The sequence below is a fragment of the Motacilla alba genome, chromosome 2, assembly GCF_015832195.1.
Source record: "Motacilla alba alba isolate MOTALB_02 chromosome 2, Motacilla_alba_V1.0_pri, whole genome shotgun sequence".
Lineage (NCBI taxonomy): Eukaryota > Metazoa > Chordata > Aves > Passeriformes > Motacillidae > Motacilla > Motacilla alba.
The window spans coordinates 58,746,966-58,760,796 of NC_052017.1; the positions used below are offsets into that span (position 1 = coordinate 58,746,966).

General features: G+C 37.0%; 1 protein-coding gene across 3 annotated transcripts in view; it reads right to left on the reverse strand.

Moving 5' to 3' along the window:
- ATP9B (ATPase phospholipid transporting 9B (putative)) overlaps positions 1–13,831 on the reverse strand; it is a 154,916-nt gene that overhangs the window by 37,461 nt on the left and 103,624 nt on the right. For all 3 annotated transcript variants that reach the window (XM_038129522.1, XM_038129521.1, XM_038129523.1), the window contains 2 exons: positions 12,576–12,736; positions 1,151–1,293 (listed from right to left, as the gene is read on the reverse strand). In XM_038129522.1, the coding sequence (XP_037985450.1) occupies positions 1,151–1,293; positions 12,576–12,736 (304 nt within the window). The remainder of the gene's footprint in view (positions 1–1,150; positions 1,294–12,575; positions 12,737–13,831) is intronic.

Sequence of the window (13,831 nt, forward strand, 5' to 3'; positions counted from 1 at the left end):
TCATGATGAAGGGTGAATTAAAATCAATAAGCAGTTTCAAATAGTATACAAATCATTAGATAACTGAAATAAGACTTGTTTAACAGTCATTCACTTGCTCTGAAGAACTACCATATTATAATTAGCAATATACTTTCCTTTTACAAAATAGAAGAACAACATTCAGATGTATATAGGATAACATATGTGCCTATAGAAGAAAAAAGGAAAACATGTTTTGAAAATGTGACGATATATTTACACTTCGTTTCAAATATGCAGTAATGGAAGTGTTAGCATGGGAGGGAATAGAGAACTATTTCAAACAGAAGGAGATATAAATTGTGTATTATGCTTTTGGAGCAGTATAACAGAGGCCAACCCCTGCCTTTCCCAGCAGCTTTTCATGATTTTGAACTATATTTTACTTAAAACCAGTAAAAGAATTCTTCAAGTATTTTGATAAACAACTTTCTCTGTTCAGAGGTAAGGCTTCTTTAAAAATACCCATCTATATATACCAGAAATTTTTAATCAATTTCAGAAAGAAACAAGAAAATGTAACACAAGCTATCACTTCTTCACACTCTCAGTACTTACCTTCTGATCCTGGTAAGGGTTGGGGGTTCCAGTACACCAGATGAGGTACAGTAACAGGTTGCAATTATGAAGCTGAAATCATTCAGCAGCTCTAGAGCTGGTCTTGGTAACATAAAGAGCAAGTAACTCCACTGGGACAACAGATATCATTTTGGAGGCTGATCTCATGACTTGTTTTGGAAATTACTTGCTCTCTCAAAAGCCATTCTTAACCTATTATCATACAATTCTGCACTAGCAATGAAGTACAAAATAAACCAGCATCCTGAGTGCTATTCCAGAGTCTTTTCAGAGGAACATATATGGTACTCTTACTCATGCTGTACAGTATCCTCTTGCTATAGAAGAGCTGTTCCCACTGGAATAAATCAAAGTACTACCAAATACTGACTTTAACATCTAAGTACTGGCCTACCCAAGCCTATTGGTACTTGTAAATGTCCTCAAGCAAATGTGTAAAATTTTACTGAGAAACAAAAATCAGTAGTCTAAATCTACTCTTACATTAGCATATTCATAAAATTACATTTAGAAATTTTATAAAAGTTATCAGAATGGTAACCTGATATACCTGTTTTATCCGTTAGTAAATAAACTAATCGTCCCAACTCTTCTGGTATGGTGCTAGTTCGAACAACTGTTCCAGGAATATTGTCATCTTTCATAATCATCCACCCATAGGCTGCCTTACCCATGTCCAAGTTGACACGTAAACTGCAAAGGAAATTTATACCATAATCAGTGTGAATATTAGGCAAAGTGAAAATAATAATCTCAAAAATAATACCAGAAGCTCTTTTTAGTATATCTGAGAAAAGAAAGATCTTAAACCTATGTGCGCCAAAATTTTGGAAGAATATTTTTTTATGCATTTGTAGAGTACATATTACAGGCTTCATCCCAGACTTTTAGAAGATATGGAAATACCAACAAATGCAGTATCATGCATTCTGCATGAGACAGATTCCAACACTTTGTGAAGACTCTTGAGATAATTACATTACTACTCTTATACAGAGGGATAATGTATAGCAAGAATAGATTCAGCAAGAACAGATTCGATCAGTTTTTATCTACTAAAAAAACGCAAACACCACCTATGTTCTCTTTATGATGTGAAATTACAAATATTTTTGTACCTTTTCAAGTGGTTTTCTTTTTTTTTTTTTTTAAAGAACAACCAACAACATTATTTCTTTAGGATAGTACAACTATATTTGTCAATTCCTCTTTCCCAAATAATCAATGATATTTTTGTCCTTCCCAAACTGTAGCTAGAGAGGGTCCATTGTAAAAGGAGAAAAGTGTGAAGCAGCAAAATGCACCCTTGTGATACCACGTTGGCATGAAGTAATGTTTGGGTCACTGGCTAACAGAAAATATGCAATCTATAGCAAGTTTTACTGCTTATACATTGAAGTCCAAAATCAAAAGTATGTTTTTCCAGTTCACTCTGTGCTTTCATTTTTTAATATTTCCATGTCTTCATCACATAACAACTAAGATGCACCTTGTATTCCTATGTCACAATAAAAAAGTCTTCACTCATTTAATCACATTAATCTTCCCCATAATAAATCTATCCACCTTGTTCTAAACCATTAAAAGACTACTTTCCTCTGGCTATTCACCCTGTGTCTGCTGCCATGTCAGAGGAGCAGTGACTAAGAAAAAGGCAGGTATTAATTTCTCTTGACTCTGCTCTAACAGAAATACTGAAAAAACAGGTAGGACAGTAGCTACGTGAACTATTGAGGTCACGTGGTCTGTTCAGCCTGGAGAAGGGGAGACTGAGGGGAGACCTCATCATAGTCTATAACTTGCTCATAAGGGGAAGAGGAGGGGCAAACACTGATCTCTTCTCTGTGATGACCAGTGACAGGATCTGAGGGAATGGCCTGATTTGTGTAAGGGGATGTCTGAATGTTAGAAAAAGACTCTTCACCCACAGGATGGTAGGGAACTGGCACAGGCTCCCCAAGGAAGCTATCACAAGCACCAAGCCTGAGAGAGTTCAAGGCGTGATTGGCCAATGCTCTCACGCACATGGTGTGTCTCTTGAGGATGGTCCTGTGCAGGGCCAGAAGTTGGACGCAGTGATCATTATGAGTCCCTTCCATTTCAGCATATTCTGTGATTCTGCAAAATATTTGTAGCTAAGTTGCCAACATAAGAGTCCCAAGTTAAGCAACAGGTTTACAGTAATGCAACTCTTAGAACTGTTCAAAGGTACCTATCAAGGTCAAAATACTGCTAATGGACTTCAGACATTTTTGTAACAGTCCTGACATCATCCTGACTTAACTGCATAAAAAAAGAGCAGCTACCAGGAGTTTTCATCTGTCCTCTTGGAATCTCAGCAACAGATTGTGGATTACCTGAGGTAACAGTGGAGGGAACAGTGAGTCACAATCTGCACTATCCCATAAAGAAGAGATGCATTTAATTAGAATTGTGAGAGCATCTGAAATTTTGAGACACACTGAAAAACAGTTTATTCTACATCCCCTACCTCCTGAATTTGAACAGCAGAAGACAAAACATGTTGCAGCAGAAAAGAAACGTAACATTTTAAATACAAGATTTACCATTTAGGATAGTATTTTATGCTTTAACTATATCTTATTTTCCCACCAAAATCGTCATCATCTGAAAATTATCCTTCTCTGTGGTGATGTACTAGTCCTGCAATATTTTCCCTAATTTCATCTGTCTTCAGACATGCAAATACATGAACCAATAGGACAGACAACAGAAGAAGGACTCTACAGATTCTTTTTTACTGAAAATGCTGCAGTATAGTGAGAAAAATACTGGAAGTAACATGCCTCACACTGCTTAACTACAGTTCTAGCCTATCTTACTCAATCCAGAGCCAGTACTATGAAAACTGCATTCTTATTATACTTGTCTGTTATGTTTCAGAGCGAATATAAAGACCAACACACCTCACATTGAAACCAAAGGAACAGCAAGATTTACTCCTGCATGTGAACCTGCTAGTTAGCCAGTCAAGTACAAAGGATGCCGTCTAACTTGACAAGAGAAACACAAACACACTTAGGTAATTTAAAAACAGATGGACATTTGCTCTAGCCAAGAGCAGGAAGATTAACTGAATCATGAGAGCTGCTCACCACCCCACTTCAAAGTGGCATTTAGGCTATCCACCAGGACAGAAATTCTGAGATGGACACTCTATTTAAGCACTTCAGTCTCAGGTACATGGCACACACACAGAGACATTCACATGGCTGCTCTATCAATGGAGATCTGCAGCTGCTCAGGTATGAAAAACTGTGCTTCAGTAAGATAAAATCAGAGAATTCTCTCAAAGCTGAAGTGCAGTAGGCAGCTTTACTTGCACCTTTGATAAGCATGTGTATCACCTGGTTTTGACATTCTAAACACTCCATGCACTTAACTATAATATACTTGAATATAATTTAATGGTAAGGAAAAAAGAGAAAAGAAAACAAGACTCCAACTTCTCTTGCTGAGCTGTGAGGAGAAATCCATATTTCAAAGCATTATGGCATTTTAGGAATTACTTCAGCTTTCCAGCATGCACTGCTAAGTAGAACAGAATGTACCCCCTTTATGCTGATGGACCTAATAGCTGGCACTGCTGGTCTATAGAGAAATGTTGTCTCCCCAATGACTAGGCCAGTCCAGGACAGCTTTCTGGCAGATAGAAAGATATTGGGTACATGTTTGAATTGTTATGATTATAAAGAATTAAATGGGAATAAAAATAAGTGCCATAGATTAATTTTTTAGTATTAATTCTGAAATTTGTACACTGTATCATTTTCTGACTTCCTTCACTTAATGCTTTTTGTCTTAGAGGAAATCTTTATCTTTGAAATCATTGTAGCTCTTGCTTAGCACATTATGGAGACTGATGCAACACTAAAAATGCTGATGGCCTATTAATAGTGAGTTTGCTTTTGAAACTAGAAACCTCTCCAACAGAGCTTCACAGGAATGGATAAAAATACTTCACTGAAAAGTCCAAGAATTTTTACATAATAAAACAAGGTGACACTAACCTTACTCAAAATAAAGCTACTTTCAATGCCTGATAATATTAGCTATCATTTCTCATAATTTCTTTGCAGACTTTAGGAAATCTCATTATATAACCAAAACATTTTAAATTCACCAGTTTTCAAATCCTTCTCAATTTAATCCAAATTTACAAACTTCAAACACTTCAGTTATTCATGAAAACACCCAGAACAGCATCCAACGTAGCATTAGCAACTGTTGCATTAGTAACACTAGTTTTTAGCAAACCAATTAACATGCAGAATTTAAGCAGAGTATGTTTATATAGGAATTTGAAGGCTGTTGCAGAGAATGAGCACATTTAGCAAACCCAGTAATACGTTTCTCGTCTTTCCACCTCAGCACTAGTTACCCTAGAGCAGGCAATCCTAATGCAATTTTTATCCATCTTGGGGATTTATGCCATTAAGAGTCAGGGTTTCTCTTCAATTCAGCTTCAGAACAATATTTCCAAATCCACACTGCTTTTAACTACATGTTAAAAACAAATAGTTCTGCTCTTATTCCCTCAAAAACAACACCAGTGTTTTAGACTAAACATTCCTATTTACAGGACTTCTAATTTTTATTTTTTCACAAATTGTAATGATGTAATGACACCTTCTAAAGGTGTCTGATTTGGGTTGTTTTTTTTTTGTCAAAAGGACAAATTTGCCAATAAGCAAGGGCCTTCACTGAGAAAGTTTGACAAATACATTTAGAAACTCCAGCAACATTCTACCTTTCATGACTCAATGAAAAGCAATCAAGACCTAATGAAGTTATCAAGGACAATCTAGTGAACAAAGCAATATTGTGTCAAATATAATTCAAGTATGATTTTGACTAACAATTAGATGTTCGGTTTTTTCCCTAACTTCCTAAGCAGTTTTGTCTATGTAAGAGTTTTGTAACCAAAACACCAGAGCACTGCCAGAACTCTAGATACCGTATAAGTACGCAAAGTGGTATCTACTTTTTAAAATAAATTAAGTAATTGAGATGTAGTCTTATTTTTCAGGACTTCCTTCTCTGTGAAAATGATACTGAAGGTTGTATTTGGGTCCCATTATTATCCAAAACTGTACCAAATCCCCTATGACTACATCCCCTAACCTTCTTAACATATCCCTACTTTCTTGAAACAGCCATAAACTATACACTGATATATGCATTATTCAAAATGTAGAAAAAAAAATTAATAGTTTTTAAAATATTGGTCAAGAAACCACCAAAAATATTTTCAATTCAACATGCCAGGAAAGTTAAATCTTCACAGAAACTGATTTTTTGGAGCCTAGTAACTGGTATTAACTGGCATTAAACAAATAAAAATAGAACAAAAAGAAGTTACTTCATTTAAGCACAATATCATACAAAGATCTAAGCAAATAAAAATCAACTGATAGGTCATCCTTTAATTTCTCCATCTCTCATATTTTATTTGACAAGGAAACCGGAATATAATATTCCTTTGTGTTTTGTCCACTATATATATTTTTTATTTAGCTTTATTTCCTATCTGTTTGGCACTCCCAAGAAGAGCCTCAGAACTGTGTTCCTGTTTGCTTCATAACTGGTCTCACTACTCCTCTTGCACTAATTTTTATAATTTTGTCTATTATGTGAGCATACAAAAGAAAATAAAGGAAGGTACACATAGCATTTTGCATGAAACCCTGGGAGTGAATGTAACTTTAACAGAGAACTCAACCCCACACATTTATGATTAAATATTTGTGGCAAAAAAATGTGTATCAACTCTGTATTACTATAGCAACTGTGGTACATGCAGTTTTCCAAGGGCTAAATGCAACCCAGATACAGATAATTAGATGTTGTAACATAGATAGACCTTAAAAATCCAGGAGGAAATCTAGGGAATAGTTAATGGAAAAAAATTATCTGTGAATTTCTTACAGGCTTAAAACAGAAAAAAATAAAAAAAAAAACAAACAACAACCCACATGTCAAACAAGCAAACAAGCACCAGCACCTTTGCATAAGAGATGTAGCATGTGCAGATCAGAGTGACAATGATCGCTTCCTATGAAAAATGTTTCTTTGCTATTATCATATTTACCAGCTCAGATGCTGTCCTTCATTAGGCCTCTTATACCAACATAACAATATTGATATTGGAGGTCCAATACAAATAATATTTAAAACATGGGGTTTTTTTTTGGTATATTCTACACAAGTTCGGTATTGCTTGCTGTAAAACCAGAAAAATAACCTAGAAGCAAATAGGCAATATTGCAAGATTTGAAAAGAGGAAGATTTACTACAATAGATCAGTTTAAAAAATTACTTTTCTTTTTTTAGACTGATTGTGCTCAGTATTGTGGCCAGTCCTGTTTTATAAATATCTGTAATAATGATCAGGACAAGGGGATATAGCTTCCCCTGAGTAATTTTGTAGAGGACACCAAACTGGGTGGGAGTGTTGATCCACTGGAAGGAAGGAAGGAAGGAAGGACCTACAGAGGAGTTTGGATAGGCTGCGTCAGTGGGCAGAGGTCTTTTGTATGAGGGTCAGCAAGGCCAAGTGCCAGGTCTTGCCCTTGGGTCACAACAGCTCAAGACAGCTCCACAGGCTGGGGACAAACTGGCTGGAAAGCTGCCCAGCAGAAAAGGACCTGGAGGTGCTGGTTGGCAGTTGATGAACCTGAGCCAGCAGTGCCCAGGTGGTCAAGAAGGCCAATGGCCCTGGCCTGTGTCAGCGGTAGTGTGGCCAGCAGGACCAGGGCAGCGATTGGCCCTGTACCCGGCACTGGTCAGGCCACATTTTGAATCCTGTGCTCAGTTTTGAGCCCCTCACTACAAGAATGCAGCACGTTGAGGTGTTGGAGTGTGTCCAGAGAAGGGCAACAAAGCTGGGGAAGGGTCTGGAGCACAAGTCCTATGAGGAGTAGTTGAGAAAGCTGGGGGTGTTCAGCCTGGAGCAAAGGAGGCTCAGGGGTGACCTTATCACTCTACAACTGCCTGAAAGAGGGTGTAGCCAGGAGGAGGTCGGTCTCAAAAGGTCACACCAGGGAAACTCTAGATTGGGTATTAGGAAAAAAATCCTCACCAGAACTGTTGCCAAGCATTAGAACTAGCTGCCTAGAGAAATGGTAGAGTCTAGATTGCTGGAGGTATTTTAAAAGACCCACAGATCTGACTAGCATTTAGAGAAATGTTTTAGTGGTGGATTTGGCAGTGGTGGGTTAATAGTTGGACTTGATAATCTTATAAGTCTCTTCTAATCTAAATAACTTTGTGATTCTGTGTTTTTTCTGTGTAGCATGAATATCAGACATTTTAAGAGAAGCAAAAAGCTAGCTCAGGCAGTAGTACAGCACCACACTGGACAATCTAAGATGGTCCTAGCAGAAGAGAGACACACCTTAACTTCTGCTGCAAAATTAATTATTAAAATGTCATGAATAATCACATAATGTTTTTCAGTCTCTATGGAGATTGCATGATATATCATTATATGGCAAAGCACAATACACTAAATGTGTATTAAACTACTTGATTAAGCCACTTTATAAGCAGATCTTTAGCTCTTCCACACTGAAACCTTTGCATTGTATATCTAATATATATTCTGTCTCTCAGTGTGAGACCTCATATACTGATATTCTCACATCTACAGATTATACACATAATCTCCAACACAGCAGAAACTACAGCATGATTGAAAGCACCATGGCTGCTTGTGGCTATTAGACAGTCTGCATAGGTATGAGTTCCCTGGATCTCAAGAAAACACAGAAATTTATATGTGTATGATCTGAGATTTGAGAGGCTATTAATGAATTTCAGACATAAGACCTCCTAGCAATGTTTTCCTCACTGCCCCTGAGAACAGACTGGCATAATTTGAAGGATTTAAGTGCTTCATCTAAAGACCCCGAAAAAAACCCAGCCAGGAACCATGTAGTGCCCCAAAACATTACTACTTAAGTGCAAGGTAGTTCCTTCCAGTCATTTGGGACAGCTTCTTTTGGCAGAACAGCTCAGTGACAAGGAGCCTTGGGGTGTACAAGGGAAAGAACAAGAGACATTTCAGCTTCTGTTTACACTAAAACTAAAGGATCCTTCTAAAATGATGGCTGATTAAGCCCCTGTCAATCCAGCTTTAAACTGCTACTAAATATAGAGCTTGCGTGATACACATTTTTAATAGATCCCCAGTCAATATCTTATAATTTTATGGTAAATCCTCTACAGTTCTTAACAGCAAAGCAGAAGCACATACAGCTACAAGACTCACACATCTGTACGTGAGGCAGCAATTTCACCAAACACTCTTTGGCTAATTATCTTGAAAAACTTTTCTGGCTACATTATTTAGTATTTACTTATTATTTAGTATTTACTTATTCAAATTTTTAAACAAAACCCAAACATACAGAAAACCTCAACGCAAAGTAAAACTCACTTTGTCTTTCACGGTGGTGAAGAAGACTGGACAATGAATTAACAAAGTCCGCTGGCGATGGAGGGGATCCAGTTTGTGGGCAGTGCCATCACTAAGGCTTTGCTTTGGCCTGGGCTTTCTGAACCATTTGCTATGATAGCTCAAGTGAGCTGATAAAGGCATGCTAGTAGTCAAGGCCAGGGAAAAGAACAGAGTCATTTTGTGACAAGGCTCTCTAACAGCCTTAACATCTTTTCTACACCCATATACACAAACATCGGAATTTTCATCTCAGTAGTAGCTGGTATCTTGCACTCCATACTGATTAAAACCTCTTCTATTCTCTTGCACTTAAAATTCAGAAATCTTCCCCCACCCAGGCTGCTGGCTTTTCATTAGCATGACTGTTATTGCCCACTGACCCTTGTCATTCAGAAAACAGACAATTCAAAAAATACAAGTTGTTCAACAAAAGCACCTTATTAAAAAAGTAAAGGCTACATCACAGACTTAAGAACTTCTACACCGGTATCACGAAGAGCAGCAGCATGGACATACTTGAGGATACAAGCTCCCTGCTAGCTTGCTATGTGACAGCTGCACTAAGTGATACAGTCTAGTTGGCTAGAGCCAGCTAGAAAAATGCCAAAAAAATGCTAAGGAACATGGAAAAACTCAGATAACACATGAAGATAATCATAGAGAGATTTACTTTATTTTGAACAGTCTGTCAAGGACTTGCTTTATATCCTCTTTCCCTTAAAATGGCTTGATTTTTAAGGCAGTAGATTGCTGATGGAGGCTCCCTGGGCTATGGTTTCTGCATATGGAAAAAGAAAATATCAATGACATAAACACTTTCAAGGGCCAAAAGTTTCTGGGGGGGTGTGGGGCTGTTCAAAACATTTTGTGCATTATGATTCTAACTTACAAAAAGTTTAGAGATGGACTAAGCTTTTGATATCTGTTTATTATTACTTTTTCTCCATTCTTCTTGATTCCTTGTACACCACAGAATGTATGCAATGTTGGGAGGCTGATTTTTTGAAGGTGAGGGGTGGGTAAGCGTTGCTTATCGGGATCGTGCTGTGCTGTTGGGTTTTTTTACAGTTGTTTTATGTTTATACTTCTAAAGTCTTACAAACCCCACAGTAATACCCTGCACAAAGTGAAGCAACACTGATCTAGACGAGTATTTAGGATGCAGCTGAAACACAAAGAACCAGCTTCTTTCTGAAGCATCTGAAAAGTTCCTCTTCATACTAATTATAGGAGAGGCTGCACAGAGATCAGTTAAACTCTACTAACTCTATCATCATCTTCCTGATGATCTTCACCAAGCATGTCTAGCCATGAAAAACTATTTTTATTGCATACCAAGAAGTTCCCTTCCTCTGCAAACCAAAAGCCAAACAGAACTGCAAAAAAGCTCCACAATTAGAAACTTCCTGAATTCTCTAAAACTATCAAGCAACACGTTTCATGTGTGCCTGAGTCCAGATATGCTTTGCCTCTACCAGTGAATCCCAATCTCTGACATTTCATTTACATCTTTAAGTTCATTATTTCCCCTACACAGCTATTTTAAAAATAATGGGAGGGTGTAACACCTGGTGCTTCAATGTCATTTGCTTTGTAATTTTCATCTTTGAGACTTTACACTCAAAATACAGCCTAAAAATTAAGTCATTCCCATGTTTAACATACAGAAGAGAGGAAGGGAAGTGTAGTCAAGTCTGAACACCAGCATGATTGAGCTGTTCATCTTTCTGACAGTCTGGGAAGCAACCCTGTATTTATGAAGATTTGGGTTGAAGAAAATTTGGTAGAGAAACAGATAAATCTCTAGTGAGGAAAGCATTCTGTGATAAATTCCTGTCTGATGAACTAAACCAACCTTATTCTCTAATACTTTTAGTTTTTATGTTATTTCTCGCAAACAATTATAAATTGCATTAGATGCATACTAGAAGTTATTTTTGGAGAAAAGCTTTTCCACAAGTCCACTATAGAACTCGTACATTGAAAATGAGCTGCTCTGTGAAAATGTTCTTTCAATGGCATATGTTGAACTTTCAATATGGAGTAAAATTTACTAACAACACCTATATGGCCTATATGGCCTTAATACTCTTGCATTCAGTAACAAAGGCATTAAAATAGTTAAAAGTTTTCCTTTAGTTAGAAGTGATCCTTTATATCCTTAGCTCTTTATTCCCCTCCCTTGGAAGTTTTAAAGTGCATGTCTGAGTAAAACGTACACTTAACCATTTGAATTGAGGACTTTTTGCCTCTTCACATGGATAAATTGCTTAATATTCAGGAACTGTGTGGTAGTGGGGGGGATGGCAACATGATTGAACAGCATCATTCAAGCAGTAAAGGAGTTATGACAGTGACAGTGTTTAGAAAGATATCCCAAAATTGTGGTTCCAGCAGATTTGTCAGAACCTTCTCCTTTAACTTCCCACAGAATCAGTTTCTCTTGCAACACAAAAGTACTATAAAAATAAAGTCCTAAGCTATAAAATGTTAAGACAGAGGCTTCCTGAGCATCCCATTGGTCAAATATGATACAATTTCCTTCACACAGACATGTACTTTAAAAATGTGATCACAGTAACTTATCAGTAATGTAAGCTTAGATTAAAAGGCCTAATGAAATCCTCCTGTTATTTTTTCTTTTCTTTACTACGTGAACTTAAATATTGTGTGCATGCCTGAGGGGACAGGTCTTAAATCTAGCTACAGTTTAGATACTGCTAACTCTGGCTGATCACTGGGCCTACTGAATGATGTATCTCAAACTGAACAGTTCTAAAGAGGATCTAAAAGTAACAATTACCTTAATGTAAACACTGCGTATTTTAACAGCATTTCCATTTTGCAAAGGCAATACCCATGCAAAGAAAATAATTCAGTTCAGAGGCAGTGTTCTCACTGCTGTGTCCACAGAAGACTTGATTACACACATGGATATTATTTCGTGTTCCAGTTTATCTGCAATTTGAATATACAGTACTCATGCTTAATGAATTAATTAATTCAGGGCAAGTCTCTACTTGGTTACATGTTAAAACTCCTCTCATTTTAAAAGAGCACTTACATTATTCAGCCATCGAATTTAAATTAATCATTATTGGGGTAAAACGTCTGTATTTTAACCAGAGAAATGGAACATTTTTAGTATTTAAGGCATTAAAAATAAAATTCCATAACGCATCTAGCAGTTCATTCAACTGCATGCTTCTTGAAACCACTGTCTCATACACCTTGTAACCTTATTAATACATTTATGCTAGCAAAGGATTAGATATCCTGATTACTCCAGCAAGATGAACATTATACAAAAAAAATACAACAGTATTGTTTTCTGTACAGTGATCCTTTGAGAATCAGCAGATTTGTTGGCACCTTCTCCTTCAGCTTCCTGATAAGATCAATTTCCTTTGCAATGAGAAGCAAGTATAAATTTCAAGAAAGCCACATACAGTAAAATTAGGCAACTGTATTTTGTTTTCATTCTTATACATACCTGATTGGGATGATATAGGAAAACAGGAGGAGGAACCGGAAAAGGTTGCGATACCACGGGCCTACAAATCCTTGCAAAGTCACCATAACAACTGATAGTGCAACTAAAGCCAAAAACAGGGCTTTGGTCAGTTGATTCAGCTCCAGGTCCAGCAAGCCAACCTGGAAGAAGAAAAGAAATCAAGTTAGTCAGGAGTTTTTTTTTAATTTATGCTTCTGCAATGCAAACAATTAGCAATTATTTGCTTTGGTTATTCCTACCTATTAAAAATCCATGCACTTGCAACTATTAACTGAACTTTGATAACTACATTGATTGTTATTCCTATGTTTGCACACAAAAGATGTTCCCTGGTTTTGTGGCAATAACAATTCCTAGAACCAATGTGAACTGTCCCAGCCAAGTGTTTTGAATACCTTCAAGTCTGACACATCCCTTCTCCATTCCTTGTTCTAGGACAGGAACACAGAAGGGAGAGGAGAAAAGAGAATTACAGATGAACAAATGAGCAGGGACAATTTTCTTCTGTCATGCTTGCAGCAAAAATACTAGCACAGTGTATTGCATTTGTTGGGAGCTCATTGACTGCTAGAAGATCAAATACCTGTTAGACTCAAGAACCAACAGGCACATGGGACAGAGCCTGTGACTTCTTATTCATGTGACAAGTGCACTGTGACTTGTCACTGTGCTCTCATACCACTCTGTAAATCTCAACCAATACCACAGAAACAACTTTTACTTGTATAAAGCCTTCACTTATCCAAGATAATAATAAAAACACCAATCAAGTGGAATATCCATTTTCAAACCAATATAGTGAAACAGGGCTTCAACTTCACATGAATAAAAAGGTAGTTGATTTAGAAACATTTTAAGTAAAAAATTAGGAGAAGCTATCCTTTATCCACTGTTTCTCATGAAAAAAATATATTTAAGCTATGTAACTAAGACTCTCACAATTTCAATAATGTATGATGTAAGCTAAGGTATTTTTACTCCACTTTTTGGGATGCTCTAGTAGTCAGTAAAATATGTGGGAAAATCATGCCAGGAAGAGTTTCCTAGGCCCTGTCACAGATGCCCTTTTTATCTCCAAGTCTTGCCAGTAAGAGCAGTAAAACATAACACTTCCTTAGATAGTAAACAGTCTGCAAAAGAAGCACTTTAAATATAGTTCTTAAAAATTCCAGCAATCTTGCTTACATATGGGCTGTCCCTTCCCTAGAGAACCAGGCTGCTGAAGACCACAGCGG